Source organism: Perna viridis, chromosome 15 (assembly GCF_037379345.1).
Source record: "Perna viridis isolate PV_CMFRI_1.1 ecotype Kerala chromosome 15, ASM3737934v1, whole genome shotgun sequence".
Taxonomy (NCBI): Eukaryota; Metazoa; Mollusca; class Bivalvia; order Mytilida; family Mytilidae; genus Perna; species Perna viridis.
In genome coordinates this window covers 21,953,685-21,972,421 of record NC_142459.1, presented here as the reverse complement: position 1 = coordinate 21,972,421, position 18,737 = coordinate 21,953,685, and the positions used below count along the sequence as shown (strand labels likewise).

The 18,737-nt window shown below is 31.5% G+C and overlaps 1 protein-coding gene across 1 annotated transcript; it reads left to right on the top strand.

The window, feature by feature from the left end:
* Window positions 1-1,355: 1,355 nt before the first annotated feature.
* On the top strand, window positions 1,356-16,931 carry LOC148597476 (putative cytochrome P450 CYP13A4). Its single transcript, XM_088563381.1, has 13 exons — window positions 1,356-1,462; window positions 3,864-3,960; window positions 5,585-5,637; window positions 6,089-6,185; window positions 6,567-6,692; window positions 7,372-7,460; window positions 7,696-7,847; window positions 8,855-8,982; window positions 12,714-12,839; window positions 13,465-13,611; window positions 14,006-14,103; window positions 14,940-15,083; window positions 15,897-16,931. The coding sequence occupies exons 1-13, from the start codon at window positions 1,407-1,409 to the stop codon at window positions 16,132-16,134; spliced, it is 1,551 nt and encodes a 516-aa protein (XP_088419507.1). The 5' UTR covers window positions 1,356-1,406; the 3' UTR covers window positions 16,135-16,931.
* Window positions 16,932-18,737: the final 1,806 nt, after the last annotated feature.

Sequence of the window (18,737 nt, the reverse complement as noted above, 5' to 3'; positions counted from 1 at the left end):
TTTGGTCTCCATTGGTGATTGCGTCAAATAAAAATATGCCGTGTTTTTTTTTTTTTTCTATTGTCATTTTTTTTTTTTTTTTTTGGTTTTTGTTTTTGTGTTTTTTTTTGTTTGGTATTCAAAAGTCCAATAACGAAGAAGTGAGATTATTGCTATGTGTATACACTGATATTTCTTGTTTTAACATGTATAACATATTCATATGAATGTTTAAATGTATCATATAAATATTTATATAGTGCAGAACCCTATTGAAAACTCTTTTATGGCTTAAAAGGGGAAACCTGTTTAATTGTGGAAAAAGTAATCAAGGGAACCAAGATTCAAGGGGAATCAAAATGATACAATGAAGGCCAGACTTCGAAAACTTACGCACACAACAAAGAACATAAAATAACCAAAAAATACATACAATTTAACAAAAGTAATTCGAACGTCATTTGTGACCACCCCTTTATGATTCGATTTGTATTTAGTCTTCGAAATAGTGAATAATGTCCGAGACTGATGTGGTAATCAATCGCACTTACAAATCAAAGTAAACGAAAATGGGGTCATTTTTAAGCTCACGTCTTTACATGCAATCCGGATATTGATGGTTTTACTGGTCATATGTATAGTGGAACCAGTTGATATTACATTCGGGAGCGTATCAAAATTCAACAATCATATACCAAAAGAGAGACTCCTTCCACGATTCGATGACAAACATTGGATATAAAATCCCATGGAATATAGAGTTAAAAACAAATGACAAGTCAATGTTTTTTGCATAGAAAAATTAAAAGCACGCAAAATATATAGGTTAATCGATTTAAAGGACGCTATATGTGTCGTCAGGTCCTTGATAATAACTTAGATTGAGTTTCAATAATTTCTACTTTATATCCAATTACAAGTTATAGCATGTTATTTTAAAAGACATTGTATTCAGTCGTTATTTAACTGATTTACATCAGGTTATAAACTACAAATGAACAGCAAACTAAATTAAAAGCATAGAACAATACAGGTGAAATTTTGGTTGAGCATCATATTAGATGTACCACTCAAAGAATTTGTTCAAGTCAGTTTTGCCCACAATATCTTTCCATAATACACCTCTGAAACTGAAATATCAGGAAAACTTGTAAATAGCAGGTATTATTGTGTCATTTTTACACTTGGACAATTATCGATGACAGCACCACGTGTTGGTTATCTCCCAGAAAGGTAAATATTCACCACGTCTGAGCATATCGATTTTCAATTACTTCTCATACTTATATCCGAGAACTTTCTAAAACGATCTCTGATTGGCTCTTTATATCATGATATAGGATTCAAAAATGAAACTGTTGAAATTCAAACTAACAGTTCATGCTTGATGCTTGAAAGTGTATTTTCTTTATTCTTCAGTTGATAAAATGGTGACCGAGCTTCTATTATTCATGGTACTGGTATTCTTTATATGGTTTTACAGGTAAGAATTTATACATTTGTTTTTTCTATATATAAGTTATATCATTTCATTTAAGTGTCGATCTCTATTATGATATTATTATAATGGTACTACAATGTATTTATATGTAATTTTGTGACCTACTTCAAATTACTTTTGACCCTCACGAAACTGAGAACTTTATAGGAAAAAAAACAATTCAAATTACTGTGAAAGTACTATTGTTCGTGGGGTACCAATTTTCGTGGTTTTCATGGGTAGGTTAAACCATGAAATTTGGTTTCCAATGAAAAGGAAATTTCATAGATGTGTATACTGAAAACTTCAAAGCTACGAATTCTAGAACACACGAATTGCTGTTTCTTCCCTAATCCACGAAAATTGGTATCCAGAAATTAAAGTACTTCCACCGTAGTTTAGTATATTATCAGAAAAAAATTCTTTCTTAATAGTTCGATATGTAATAAAAGGTTATTTTTTTTCAACTTTAATCAGAATAGTTGTAACCCTTTTGAGTGCTTTTGGTGCACTGATATGGTCAAACAATTTAAACATTTGTCATTAAAAATGTGAATCAAAATTCAAAATTTAGAATAGTTTTATCGAAGCGGTTATAGTCACAGAATCTATGGACACTTTCCGGTTTTATGACTTTATGAAAGCGTCGACGACGTTAATATTATACAGCCCATTGGACTAAATCTGTGTGGTCTGTATAGATTTAACATATAGATTTAACATATAGTAACAATTCAAGTCAATATAATTTGTGGTGAAAATAAATAATTTTGTATTGTATTTTGTAAGTAGTAAGTAGCACTCCAGCTAAGAATCATGCAAAATGTGTTTCATGGATAAAAAGCCTACATATTTTATTTTTGGATATTTTGTTTGAAATATCATAGTAAACAGAAAGTAACATGTGGTTTTTCATATAACCCGTGCTCTCAGGAGATGAAATTATATAGAATGCACTATAGATTTCAGAATTAAGGGAGATAATCCTGTACATGACACTCAAATACAGTAGAATCTACTGGATTTTCAATATGGATTATCTCCTAAGAGCAGGCAGATTTGAATGAATAATTACACATTTCATAGAATAGACCCATAAAACAACTTAATTACAAGAATAAATATATGTAGCCTTTTTTGGGGTGTATCACATTTTTCAGATTTAGCATGATTTTTACAAAGACAGCTACGTAGGAACAGAAGGAATTTTGTTTTCTTCATACGATTATTGTATTTATTATCAAATCGAGAATATCATTAGATTGTCTATTATCGAATCGGCAAAAATTTCCTATTGTTAAATCGGGAAAGATTTCCTATTGTCAAATCGGGAAATATTTCCTACTATCAAATCGGGAAAGATTTCCTATTGTCAAATCGTAGCAACAATCAAGAACGTCATTAGGTTGTCTATTATCAAATCGGGAAAGATTTCCTATTGTCAAATCGCAACAACAATCAAGAACAGTATTAGATTGCCTATTATCAAATCAACATCTTTAGAGTCGACTCCATTTAAAATATGGCATTACATGATCATTGAATGTCAAAAGTAAATATTTTTTAAAGTTAAAATTGTTCCTGCCTGAAATAATGAATCTTACCTATGAAATTAAAATGTAAATATCATGACTGACTGCAGAAAAAAATAGTATAAAATGGAAATCTTTTAAGCTTTTATAGTTTTTAACTCCTGATGTATTTAATAGAATTGTCGTAAAGATGAATGATGAAAAAACCAGTAAATATTTTAGTATTATGAAAATCGTATCATTAGACATGTATTTTCGAAGTCATCCTCATGGTATATATATAAGCTTGCTTTATCCTATATAAGACACTGTCTAGGGTAATTATTTCAGAAAAAGTCCACGTCCGAATTCCATTCAATGATATACGAGATGTATATCTTTTATAAGACGTTTACTCTGTTGCTATACGACATTTGTTTTTTTTCCTGTTGTCATCATCATTGGGATTTGAAACCACTAGATATGTCACAATAAGGTTGATGAGCAGTGTAGCACGGTTGGCAAAACTGGTTTAATCACTTGTGACAAAACGGGTATTTAACTTTACACATATGGAACCTCTCGGATGTCACTATAAAAGAAACAGTTATTGCATTTGTCACATGTATTGTATTCTTTATGATGGTCCACAGCCACGAGGTATCAAACATCATTTACACTTTGTAGTCCATTGTAATGTGACGCCATTTTCAAAATATCACCAAAAAAAATCACTGTACACCGCTGGTGACATTTAGCAAAAAGGCCAAAAAAATTCATCAGTTGGCATTCATTGCGATTTACGTATAACCAATTTAATCTCTCTCTCTTCCTCTCTCTCTCTCCCTCTCTCTCTTGGCAGCTGACATTAATGTTTGTCTTTTCTTTCTCAGCCAGCGAAGACAGCAGATGGCAGTATTTAAAAAGATGAATATTTCTGGACCGACCCCGAATTTCCTATTCGGAAATTTGATATCATTCCTGGGTCAGGTAAAGTTCATTTATCGTTCCTTCCTACTATCATTTGTAATGTTCTAAATAGATATTGAAAATGTAATGAATCATTATTCATTAGATTCGGATATGTTTTAAGAAGTTAGACCTAGGGTAAGGGACATAACTAATGAAGTCAGTGATATGTTTGTATCACATTCAATTTCATTAAAGTTTTTCAAGCTTTCATTTGAAACAGAATGAAATCAATCAAAGTTACTTTGATGCTTACATGAGATTGATATAAAGATCCTGAATACAAACGTTCCGATGATTTTTAAAGTGTTGTGTCCCTTACCTTAGGTTTACCCCCTTAATTAACTAATTAACTATGTTCTGACTCTTTTTTCAATTGTTTTCAATTAGACTTCTCCATGCTACATTTCTGAGCAGGATGAGTTAGTACTTATCGGGGTAGCTGTAAAGTTTTCCCTTTTAAAATATTGGACACTGTTAGAGTTTTACGGTAAAGTGTAGCATTTTGACTTTCGTCGTCTTGGCAGAATTTGGCCATCTCAGTAAATTACCACGAAATGGTATATTTGTAATATTTTAACGTGTGGGTTAATTTCAATTTTGCATTTATAAAATGGAGGCACATATTTGTGCTAATTAGTGTTATTCTTTATTTAGTTGGTACTTTGTTTTACACCATTATTGTTTAAAATGAAACAGTTTTAAATAATGAAAATATCGGTCAAATATTAAGTGTAAATTTATGTAAGAATTAGGCAAATTGGGAAAAAAAATCAGAAATATGCATATCAAAACTTCCCCCATCTGACAATATAATTTCACTTAGGAGGCTTTCCCTTTTAGAAAAGATCAAATCATATTTTGAACGCTAAATCAGAAACCTTTCAAAAGATTGTTAGCAAAATAACGTTCTTGACAGAGTAATCTGCCCTTGAAATGTTAATTTTCAGTGCATTCCAATGGGATCACAACTCAATTTACCAAAAAGATATGGCAAATCTTTTTTCTTGATTCTGATGTTACATTACACTTTTAAAATGGTGTGATTTTTTCATACCGTTTCACCCTCTGTCTGATTCTTACAGAGCCTGACACCTAATAAAATATCAGCAGTGCAACACTTCATAATCAACTAAGTTGTGAATATGAAAATTTCAACCCCAAAATTGTTGATTAAATCTATATTTTTAGTGGTTCCATAAAGTATTTTAGCTTATTCTGAAGTAAAATGAACATTCAATGAATAATACTCCAGTGACCATTTATCAGTAATATTTAAGGACATCCAAAAAATACCTTAGCTTCAAATTCATTATGGCATTTCCACATAACGAACTTATTTCAACTGAGCCAAAGCTTGCAGTGTACATTCAGGATATTCCAATGTTCAATCACTGTGAAATAGAGATTTTAGCATTTCTATTGCCGGACTTATACAATTATTTAAAACATATTTAGGACATTTATGTAAATTGCAATGATCAAAGGACTCAATAAGTTTTTTATGTATTTATTTTTAAGTATATTATAAAAATAAACGTTGTTCTGTAGCCGAGCATAAAAGAAATAAAAGAAGTATGAAATCATTATTTTTTTCTGTTATTACGTGTATAATTGATCATATCTCGTGTTTCTTTTTATATAGAGTCTCTACCTTACCTTCAGAAAATGGAATAAGATATATGGCAAAACTTATGGGTAAGTTTGTACTAAACATTTGTAAGTTTTATATTATTCAAGCCGATTTGGTACTGTAAAGCTATTTGCGGTTTCAACATTCGCAAATCAGAAAATTGAGCACTTGTTATGTCGTTATGTTTTAGCGCGCTTTTGTATAAATTTAAAAATAATTATTTTGAGTTGTTTGATTGGTAAAAAAAATGGGTTTTTTTTAATTTGTCAATGTACATAAAAAAAAAAGAAAAAAAACGTTATACAACAAATCACTTTCTGAGAAAAAAAAAGACATAAAGTTTACATTTTAGTTTTGCATCTTTTTTATATCTCGGAATGCACATGCAACCAAGAAATTGGTTTCAATTGACATCCTGCATTATCCTTTACACCACACAAATTAGGCATAACCTTACTTGAATTATTACATGTGATGATTCTCCAAAAGTTTAAACACTTTTGTTTGTCATTGTAGATACTTTGAAGGTCCGACACCAGTTCTCGTTTCTGCTGATGTGGATTTATTACATGAAGTATTTGTGAAACAATTTAAGAACTTCCATGCTAGAAAGGTAACTCTTATTATATTCGGTTCGGTACAAATTTAACCGCTGAGAGGATGCCTCTAATGTTTCGTTGTTAGATATGTTATACTTATAAAACAGAACACTTAAAAAAGACTGTTTTAGAACGGTTTTAATTAATTTTTAAAATGCGCTATTATACATTAACCTACTGTAATTTTAGAAATTACGGTTCGCATTTATTAGTACGATTCTTTAATGAAAGCCGAAAATTAGTTATCAATTCTTTTCGTTTGTGAGAAACCTCCCAGAGTTAATATTTTAAGAAATTGGATGTCAAGTCATCCCCAGTTTAATGACTTATAAAATCATCGCAATACTCATACTCTGTGAATTTTCAGTATCTAGTTTACCATTTATCATTTACAGGTTTACCCAGTTCAAGTCGATCCTGACCAGGACGAAAATGTGCACATGTTCTTTGCCAGAGGAGAAAGATGGAGGCGACTGAGATCCATTGTCAACCCAGCTTTCAGTACTTCAAAAATGAAAGAGGTAAATGTAAAATAAGTCCCTGAAAAAAATAGACAAAATGGATATTAATATGAACGTATGTACGTGTGTGTCTTACATTTCAATACTGGATTTCAAAACAAATGTTCCTAAATATCCTATTGTGTCACAAACATTATCAAACCGCCATATGAGTCAGTCAGGTGTTAAAATATAACCTTGTTCTCGAGCATTTATTTACATGTACTTTATTTGGAAGTCGTAGACAAATACATATGAAAATAAGTAACATCATGTAAATACATATATAGATACTGAAAATGAAATGAAATTTTATATCAAAATGAGGATAATACATATTTTTTTTTATTTCATAATAAAATTGCTGTATTTTAAAAGACGTAGTCGGCTAGACTATATAAAATATTGCTTTCTTTGGTCATGTCTGGTGATGTCGAGTCATATGTTTCAGCTTGGTCGTTTGTAATACAATATATGCTTTCTAGTAACTTTAGTTCATCTACATTGTATTAATTGAAGGGTATAATAATTACTGTACATGTCACTTGAAATACGTACTTATGCAATCGTCACAGAATATGACATCCTCTAACCGATACGATGTTTACACTGAGAATTTTGAATGCATGTTATTTGCCACTCTCTCAGCGGAACTCGTACTGTTAATACAATACAAAAATAAATATATATTTACATTTAGATTGTGCCGACTATTAACAAGAGAATCAATGAGTTAATGGTTATTGTTGAAGATTTCTCAAAACATAAAAAGGACTTTGATATGTATGAGTAAGTATATATTTTCAGACCTTTCTGTAGTTGCATATATTAAAACGACTAAAACTAAGCGTCTATGGCCGGAAACATTATCCGTACATATGATGTTTAAATTTATGAATAGCAAAATTTAAATACATCCCCATAGAAAAATTATCTTTATTGGAAAATCTTCATGTACGCTAAATGTTCTACAAATAATGTACAGCACTTTTGTCATAATCTGATTTTTATATTCTTTCACTAGTCTTTTCCAACGATTGACGTTAGACACGATTGCAGATTGTGGATTTGGGCTGAAATCAGAATCGTTGACAAAGAAAAATGACGAATGCCTAATTAATTGTAGAAACGTTATTAAAGACACAACGAAGAGGCCAGTATTGTTTATGCTAGGATGTAAGTTCTTACTATTGAAAAAATTATATAGAATCTTTTAGTTGATATTCTTTTTTTTTTCATTCTCTTTTTGTTGTTTCTTTTTTTTCTAAGATACATAATTGCATATAATACGACATTCATAATATAAAACACTCTGTAAAAATAATGCAAAATCTGAAAAATGCGGTACACCTTAAAAAGGCGGCATTGTTTTTATTTTTGTAATTAAGTTGTAGGTCTGTATTATAAATGTGTAATTATTCATTCAATTTTGTCTGCTCTTAGAAGATAATCAACATTAAAATTCCAATAGATTCTATTGTATATGAGTGTCATTTACAGAGTAATCTCCCTTTTTTTTAATCTTTATTTCTTATGAACATTGGTTCTATGAAAAGCCACATGTAAAATTCTGTGTACTGTTACAGAAAGAAACCTTGTTTACATATGCGTTCATTCACAAATATATGCCACATCACGTAATGTTTGATTTAACAAGCAGGGATCGTGGTCATCGCTGTCGTAACCGATCATCTTTTCGATCGTAAGTCGTGCTGAAAAGCCTACTGCACAAAAAAATAAAATAAAATGATGATAATAATAGTAATAATTGTAAAACAAAAAAAACAGAAATATCTTTGTGTAAAATGTCTTGTCTCATATATTAAACCCAAATCATAATCAGATGAAGCTTTTGACAAAACTGTATTGTCTTGCATATGTTTTCACATAGTCTTTATGCAGTGATATATTAGTGCACAAGGAACATTATAATATGAAGCAGGTGTAACCCGCTAGAGGACAAAGTTCAATATTAATACATTGATATTTTAAAAAAAAAATGCATTTTACAATTTGTTACATTGTATGCATTATTTTAGTTGCTTTATGTTCTTTGTTGTGTTTGTCTGTTTTCCATGTCTGGTCTTTGTTTCTGGATTACATTCTGTTGATTCCCGATAGAATCTTGATTTCCTTAATTACTCTTTTACATATTTTACAATGATTATTTATTGCCTTTTCAGTCATGTTTCCCACACTACACGCCGTATGGATTGCCATATACAATGTTTTACGTTACGTGACCTTTAACCCAGTGTTTTGGTTGGAAGACACAATGACCAATATAATAAAAGAACGAAAACAAAAGAGGGTATGTACTTTGACCTATAAAATAATTTATAGATTTGAATGTACAATTTACGATTTTGTGGACTAAGTTCAACCTACGATTATACATTAAATAGCTTTAGCTATATGTCTGCATAATGGCTTGCTTAACGTAAGAACAACCAACATTCATTTACTCTTTTACCTTTTGGGTTTTTAGTATTATATTTCTGTTTTATTTCTTCTTCTTAATATTCTAAACTAAGTCATCGTTTTTGTAATTTAAAGAAATCGACTATCTTTTGCTTTCATTTGATAGTTTGGTAATTTAATCTCAAATGCACCTTGTTAAAACTGTTCAGCTAATATGATTATAACACTCCAAAGACAATCACCAATTAAAATTTTATTAGAATGTCTGCTAACTAGGCCCTGTACAATCCAAAGGCATCCACTTATCAAGTTAACTATTTTAAATATCATTGTGAATACCTACTGCTATTTGATATTAAGTACAATCTTTGGAATCAGCTACAGATGCTGGTTAAAGGTTCTCTGGTGTCTATGAATCGTTTTGTGCAATTAGTTAATAACTAGGAAAGTGAAAATTTATTTCCTTGTGGATGAATTATTACCGTGCCGACTAACTCCCACGCGGAAGGATATTAATTAAGAATTTAATCAATAGTTGTAAAATGTCGTTCATATATTACACTGTCAAACCAGACAATGGTAATTTCCAGTATGACTCCCTTTACAGATCATGCAAAAATTTCTGGGAAGGGTGACTTCAATTATTACAATTCTAAAGTAATAAACCATTAGTGGTGGCTTATTGCCTTTATACCAAGAATATCAAATAATATCCTGATTGACAATATTTGAAAAAAAAATCAGATTCAATAAATTCATCAAATGTATTGTTTCAACATCTGAACGGACTGTCTACTAAGTAGTAGATCCCATCCCTTTCTACAAATTAGAACAGTATATCTGAAAGAGATTCCCGCATTGATAATGAGTGCTTATATCCTGAGAAATTTCCACATCCTTTTTTTTAAAGTCCCTTTGGGGATGCGCAGTAGGAAGAACTAATATGTATGCAAAGGGGATTGTTGAATTGATTTAAGTCTGTATTTAGATTCAAAAGAATATTATTCAAACCAATTGAAATGTCCGAACTATATAAAGGAAAATGTCGACAAAACAATCTTGATAAAAAGACATAAAGTTAGGACGACAAAGTCATGGCGACACGACCCGGATTACTGAGGACCAAGTCGTGACATGAAGCAGATTCCTGTAGACCAAGTCGTTTCGTCTACCTTTCTGCTAGCCTTGGAATCAATTTACCTAGTGTGATGCCAATTAAATCCTGAGAACATGAACCGCCACTAATGATAGGTTATACATACTCAGTGAGATATTACAACATTGTAAACTTGAAAAATGCAGATTGACGGCTGATTTGATGCCATCTGCAAATATCACTGTCAGGTCGATAGTTCTAGATCTGATGTTCCACTTATATGGTCAGAATTGGCGTTGATTTGTTTATTGGCGATATTACAGTCGATTTTACGGGGTAATGCCAATAGAAACTGTCGGTCTCTGTAGTGTAAAATTCAAGTGGAGTATGAAACATGGTATGATAAAACCCCCCATTAAAGTGATTTTGAAAGTGTAACTATTTGCGCCGTTAGAATGAAGGAAATAGTAGATTTTCCATCGTTGAAATGCACTGAGAATTAATATTTCAATACAGATAACTCTGATAAAATATTTAATGAAAAATATGGAGTCTATCCAGTGATGCAGAGATCAAAGATGGTGTTTTCAATTTGAGATAGCATCCTTGAGTGAAATAACATGTAAATTGTCAGATCGGTGGGTTTTTGACATGCATGTTTTTGAATTTTCTTATTTTGCCTAATTGTTTCAAAGAGTAATCAAGGGAACAAAGGTTATAGCGGTACTTAGAAGAATGTAATCCAGGGACAAAGACCAGACATAGAAAACAGACATACACAACAAAGAACATAAAGTAACTAAAATCATAAAGTAACAAAAGGAAATGAGCAACTACTATTTTTGTCTAAGTACGAAAATATCAGGCCGCAGTGGGAACAATGGACGAACGATAAAGTTGCCAATAAAATTATTAATAAAGCAACTTTATCTACCCAAATCATTAAGTATATAGACTAACTTCCTATACATTTCTATTTAAATCTTGATAAGACATCTTCAATACATATATAAGTTATAATGTCGTTTGACTTCCAGGTCGTCCATATTCATTATTGAATATAAAATACAATAAATAGGGAACAACATGATGAAATTAATAATTATTGAGTGTTAATGGTTTTCCATCTTGGCATTGATAATATGTGTTTTATGGTCATGTCTAACTGTAATAGTCACGAAATATCTGGATTTGTAGAAATAATAGCCTTTAACTGAGCAACGAGACTTAAATTGTCATCTTATCTACGCAAGACTTGACACATTATTTTAAATTTTTTCCGTTGTACCGTCATAATTTATTTATTAAAAATAAAGAAATTAATAAGAATTTTAGGTTGGTTCTTAACATCTCTTTGTTTTGCAACAGCCGTTAAAAATTATTCTAAAAATGCAATACCAAAGTACAAATGTGTTAGATTGAAAATACTAAAAGGCAAGTATTGTTCATTAACATTTTGTTATAATTGAGCTCAACAAGAAATTATCGTGACTAGAGCATGAAAACAATGTGATGTTATCTTGACATGATTCGATAGAGCTTGTAATCTTCGTTTTCAATTTTGTTTGGTCTAGAATTTCTTCTGTTGAAAGCATTCTAAACAGAAAACCGACCTGTTTACAATTCGCCGATACATCAATACAATTCGCAGTTGTCAGAATTTTTGACTTAGTACTATCATCATTTTTTTTATTGTTTTGAAATAATTATCATATTTGAAATGTCGTATATAAATATTAATCATGTTTTTCGTTGATAAAGTTGCAATTTACATTTTATAAATAAACGGCAACGTCCTGTGCTTTTTTTCTTGCAAGAGAGTAATCAAGGGAACCAAGGTTATAGCGGTAATCAAAGGAATGTAATCCACGGACAAAGACCCTACATGGAAAACAGACATACACAACAAAGAACATAAATTAACTAAAATCATACATACAAAGTAACAAAAGTAAATGAGCAACTCGGACTCCACTAAAAACTTGGAGCATGGACCAGGTGCACCGGTAGGGTAAGCGTCCTCTGCTTTTCTAGAAACACCCGCCGAGTTGCTCATAAAAAGTCAAGTCCGTGGTAGACAAACGAGGAATAGAAAACTATGATTCTTTGAATAAATCAGTTTTCATGGCACTGGTGGATACACCATAACGATCCACGAGTACGAGTTCATGATGTAAGAATTAGGGTCCTATTTTCACAGAGTATTGTGACGAGAATTATAAGCTGTATTCAGTTGAATTTCAAGGATAACTCAAATATAAATTTTATTTTGTGAAAATCGTATTGCCTCTTCGAATCATGCTTAAAATTTGAATTAAATATATATAGTTTGAAGGACAGGTTTTACATTAAGGGAATGAAAATCCTCTGGCGGTTTTTTTCTTCACTTTAACGTTAAAGGTTTTTTTAAAGTAAATAAAAGAAATGTCAGTACACATGACTAGTTTTCTGTATACTTGGCAAGTGCGCATCGAAAACTTGTTTTTCATCTGATAATTTCCTAAAGTTTATTTTTACTCTTTTAGGAAAACAGGGTAGATTTGCTTCAGTTGATGTTGACTTCAGAGTTCAATCCATCAGAAAATAAGATCGACGTCGGTGATGTCGACTTCAACGATAATGTCGTGAAGAAACGTATTCTGACGAACGAGGTACAATATTACTTTTACGTAACAAAATGGGACCCGGTTTTAATCGGAATGAATTTAAATTCATATAATATGAAAAGAAGATATTTGCAATATGTAATGTTTGCATATCAACTTAAGGATGTTTGCTGACCATGTTCAATCATTTTTTGTCAAATTTGTGGACTCCTTTGGCCTTATCTATTTCATAGCATAAATATTTTCCCCAGTGACTCACTCGTATCTGTTCATGATTTCATTTAACACAACTTGAAAAGTCATGATAGAAGTTTTGTTTATTCATTCTAGTTTTTTTCGGGTTTTTTTAATATTTTAAAAGAAAAAACATATTTGGACACATCTATAGAAAATCTTGACAAAACCTTTTCCAGCCATGCTAATATTTCATAAACGAACGCACTGACCCATCAATTGTTTCATCTTATACCATTTTAGGTCTTATAACTCTCACAAGCTTCTGAAATCCTTGTGGTTCTTCAAAAGAAAAGCCAACTTCTTTAAGTCATAGTTTTCTCGATGACACAAAAAACAACAGTTTTAATCTAAAATAAAGAAGTCGCAATTACTGTCAATACATTACCAATTATACTCTATTTAAATTTACATCATACATTAATATCTTTTATAGGAGTTGTCGGCAATGTGTTTGCTCTTTCTGCTAGCCGGGTATGAGACGACGTCGACGACTTTAGCCTATATAATGTACGAACTTGTCGTAAATCCAGACGTTCAAACCAAATTACAAGAAGAAATTGATAATTTCTTTCCCGATAATGTAAGTTTGAATTATTTGTACAGTGTTACCTGTCTACCTTGAGGGTAAATTGTTCACTTTAGGCAGTTGTTCAGTTTACATAGTTTAACTGAGACAGATATATATGAACAAACTTCAGAAGATGCCTAGTTTATGCAGGTCTCTAGTTTATTCTAGCTTCTATTTGGACAAGTTTCTCCTTATATTACATTTTCATTTTATTTCAGTTTTGTTTGGTTGTCTTAATTTCCAAATGCTTTTTTTTCAATTTAATTTTATTTGCTTTGCATTAAATGGCTTTAGTACTAATTCATTTATGATACGTTATAATTAGATTCCGATTAACCGTTTTACATTTGGTGTCTGATAAATCACTTGTATCAACGTCGTTTAATCTTATCATTGTTTATTTTAGACTGAAGACACAACAATACTTTACCACAGTATATCAAGGATGGAATATTTAGATATGATCTGGTGTGAAACATTACGAAAATTTCCCCTAGCTAGCACGTAAGTATACATCATGGATTGTCCTTTCCTATAGCAGCAAAGGGTGCCAATAAACAAACAAACTGTGAAGGCTTTTTTATCCTGAATATCCAGATTTAGCCAAAATTCTCAGTTCGAATTTTCACAACTTGGAATCCGAGAGGGCATCAACGTTACAGAGCGTGATAAACCAAAATATGCTTACGAGTGCCGAATATTTCTTAGATTTAACGAGTGTGCAGAATTGATCCACGCACGTGTAAAATCTTCATGCGTTCCTTGCAAGAATGATTATACGATATCCAATTCATTATCTTATTTACGATATAGATTGTCGCCATATTTTGTTGTAATTTTCAAAAAATCGGCGGTTTGATATTCATGTTGTGTTATTTTTTTTTGTCAGGAGAAAGTTCGAGAGTGAAATTACAGAATTTATTCCACCCTGATCCCTTTTTTATATATACAAAGAACATTTAAGTGTGTATTCAGTTCCCATTCCACTACTATAAACAAAACAGAAAGTTTATTTTGCTTCTAAAATCAGGTTTCACGATATGGTAGATAAATCTTTTGTCAAATTATTAAGTGACTGGGGTAGAAAGTTAGAGAAAAATCTCTGACTAAGAATTATGTAGAGATGAACGAATGAACGGACACTATGACCCCTATTTCCCACGTCCAGTGCAATGTATAAAGAGAAAACAATACAATAGCACATGTTGAGAAAACAAATGTAATTATATACGTTTGTTATAGTCTAGTTACATTTATATTTATTCATATACAATCTGTCCTTACATGTCTTAAGTACAGAGTGAAAAGTGTTAAAATTTTCCATTTGTTTCCAATTTTAGGGTGGTTGCCAGGCAATGTATGGAAAGTTGCACCGTTAATGGGACCGAAATTCCCGCCGGAATGATAATACAGGCAAATGTTTGGGATATACACTACAGCACTGAATTGTGGGGAGAAGATACCGAGAAATTCATTCCAGAAAGGTAAGTAAAATGATAATAACAGTAGTACTAAGAATAATGGAATAGTCATTACTACTCATTATAGTATTTTTATGTTACAAACAAATCTCATAAAGAAATATTTTACTAATTTAGTACCATTATCAAGTTAACTCTTCTTTACAAAAGCAGAAGATGTGTGAATTTTCTTTTTATGAGCAACTCGGCGGGTGTTTCTAGAAAAGCAGAGAACGCTTACCCTACCGGTGCACCTGGTCCATGCTCCCGGTTTTTAGTGGAGTCCGAGTTGCTCATTTACTTTTGTCACTTGTATGTATGATTTTAGTTACTTTATGTTCTTTGTTGTGTATGTCTGTTTTCAATGTCTGGTCTTTGTCCCTGGATTGCATTCTTTTGATTATCGCTATAACCTTGGTTCCCTTGATTACTCCTTCATTGATCGTTGTACGTAAAATGCTTATGAATAATAAAAATATTACGAAACATCTCGCACCTCTGATACGTATCAGTCTAAGAACCATGAGCGAACATGTCAACTTGTTTTAAAATCAGGAACTTAAGTTATGCCTAAAAAATCAAATTATACTTGTTTATGAAAGACTATATCATGGTTGTACCAACGGATACGGTTCACGAAGTACCAATAATTTGTATTGGTACGGTATGTCGTACCCAAACTTCTTATCAAACATATTAAAAAGGGTATTTGACCATGCCTCTAGACCCCTTATAAATGCGTCAGCTGTACCAATCAAGATATTAATAAACATATAAAAAATAACATAAATTATACATATTGTAATATTCTATAAGGAACTTCGTTGTACTTTGTAGGTTCACAGCAGATAAAAGACGAGACCGTCATCCAATGGCATGGTTACCTTTTGGAGGAGGACCTCGTACTTGTGTTGGCCTTCGACTTGCTCAACTAGAGGGAAAAATGGCCATATGCAAGTTATTCAAAAACTTTTCATTCATTCCATCAAAATATTTAGACATTCCAATGAAATGTGTCGAAGGTGCAACTATCATTCCGAAAAATGGCGTATCAGTAACGGCAATACCACGATGATGGCGCTCTATTTATTCAACCTGCGTCAATTATGCCGAGTGACTTCCGCTATAATGCGACACTCGCTACAACGATTCTGAATCACAAAGCGAAACCAGGGCCAATCACAAACACACAATAAAAGCTAGTAAAATGTCATTTGAGCTGCAATCCTTAACTTTACACTGGCATTTTTGGAACATTATAGATTCATATCAAAAAGAAACGAAAATATATGAATTCTTCAAAACTATTTATATCCGCATGTATAGGGGTAATACAAGTTGATGAAATTACCAAATTGCATTTTGTTTTTACGCTTACGTCTCATTGTCATAATATTTATTTTATTCTTTGACATAGCAAAGGTCAACGAGTAACAAACAGTATATAAGATGAATGACTGTTTTGTACCGCCTTGTATTAGTTTTGAAAGGAGAAAAAAAATAAATCCCGATGAAAAATTTTATACCGCACAGTATTACAGATAATTGCTTGCTTTGTGCAACATTACATTAAGGATGGAGACTATTATTACCTAGTGAATGCTCGTGGTTGCATACTGATATCAGTTGTATATGGAACTTTTATAACCTTTGTTCCTACCACGTGCAATTTGTGGTTGCAGCAAGGCATCGAAACGAGAATATTGGCATTGAAATAGACAATTTATAAGGCTCTGCTGTACAGGGCCAAATTGGGCTTTTGTGCTTAAAAAAGCTGTAAATTTTGTGTATATTGTTTTAAAAAGGCAGCAACAATATAACAAATACGTACATATCTGTGTTGTATGAACGACACCATATTTTGGCTGTATATGTGAGCAAATAAAAATTTATTTTATTGAAAGATATTATTCTTTGAGTTTTCCTTCCAAGCAATAAAGCAAGAGAGCTTGATGCTTTTTATGAGACATTTGCATGACTTTGTCAATCGTCACAACTCATAGTAAAATCATTTGCAGTCAGTCGTTAATTCGGCATGGCATTTAGGCTAATTTTAACATAACGCCCGTGCTCCCGGGATAATTGTTTTGTTTTTTATCTGTAGCACCTTAAATAAATCTTGCATATTACATAACCTTATTGAATTCACATGTGTGAATATCAAACATATTTCCATTGTAACTAGGACGCAGTGAAATGACGAAGGAGCATAACATTAAAAACAAGAACTTAATCCATTGTCGAAAGTGTAAATATAACCAAATCTATTTCTGGCTTACAGTGATAACAGGACGCTTACCCTACCGGTGCATCTTGTCCATAATCCCACTTTTCAGTAGAGTGCAAATTGTTCATTGACTTTTGTTTGTTTGTACATATTATTTTGGGTTATTTATGTTCTTTGTTGTGTGTGTCTGTTTTCCCTGTCTGGTCTTTGTCCCTGGATTACATGTTTTTGATTTCCTCTAGAATCTTGGTTCTCTTGAGAACACTTTCGCTGTACATTTAAGACAGGAAGGGCTATTTTTTTATCATTTTTCATTTTTTTTTTTAATTTATTCTCTCATTTATTATAAATATGCATACATGTAGTTAAGTATTTCGTTGTTTTAAAGTAAATTATAAATTGATTCATTTGAATAAAATATTGTTTTATCGAAAATTAGATGGATTGAGAAAAAATGATACCAAAAGCTTAAACGTCAAAAAGCACACTTATTACAAATTAAATAGACACAAAAACTAAATAAAGAATGAGCAACCCGGACTCCACAAAATATTTGTAGTGATAACCACTTCACAACGATCAACGAATTCATGATGCCTACCCTTAGAATATCAAAATTACAATAACTTTCATCTAAATTAATATTTGGATTTGTATGACACATGTTAATCTTATTTCATATTTAGCTGCTAATTGGTAGAACCTACAAGTATGTATTTTTTTTCAAACCGTTCTATGCTTGCGTTATCTTCTTGACATCAATTTGATAAAAATGGGACGGAAATTACACTTTTTTCAAAATATGTCAAAAATAAGTCCTCGTTAAAAAAGTTGTTGTCGAATTGTTCCAAAAATATAACCATGTGACATATCTACAAGAAGAACGTGTTAAATGCATCAAGCCGCTGTGATGAGTAGTTGCTGGGGAAAATGCCAGGGAATTTTCTTCTTTCAAAATAAGTCCTTGGGAAAACAGGAAGTTGTCAAATTGTTCCGATCATGTATCCCACCACTATCTTTCGGAGCGGGGGTATAATTACAATTTTATTTTAACATTAAAACTTGTGTCAAATTAAAAGTGATTAAATATTTTGATACGTTCATCATAAATAATAAAAGTGTTTTTAAAAGAAGTTATATAAAAAAAAGAGACAAAAAAAGTAGAGATGAAATAAAAATATTTTGAAAATTAAACCATAAAAATCTCTATGAAAACATTAATACTATAAAAATCTTTTTTCTCCTGTCAAAATTTGTGAAGTTAGTGTACCACCACTGTTACAGAATATTAAACCTTGAACTTGCTCTCTATACTCATATTATCAAAAATTTCAATGAACTGGTGTGCTGTTTGAATCAAATCATATCGTAAATCTTCATTCAAAGGATTGACCGCTAAAAATGAGTCGTTCACGTCACAAAAGAAGATTGTCACATACATGTTGTGGAAT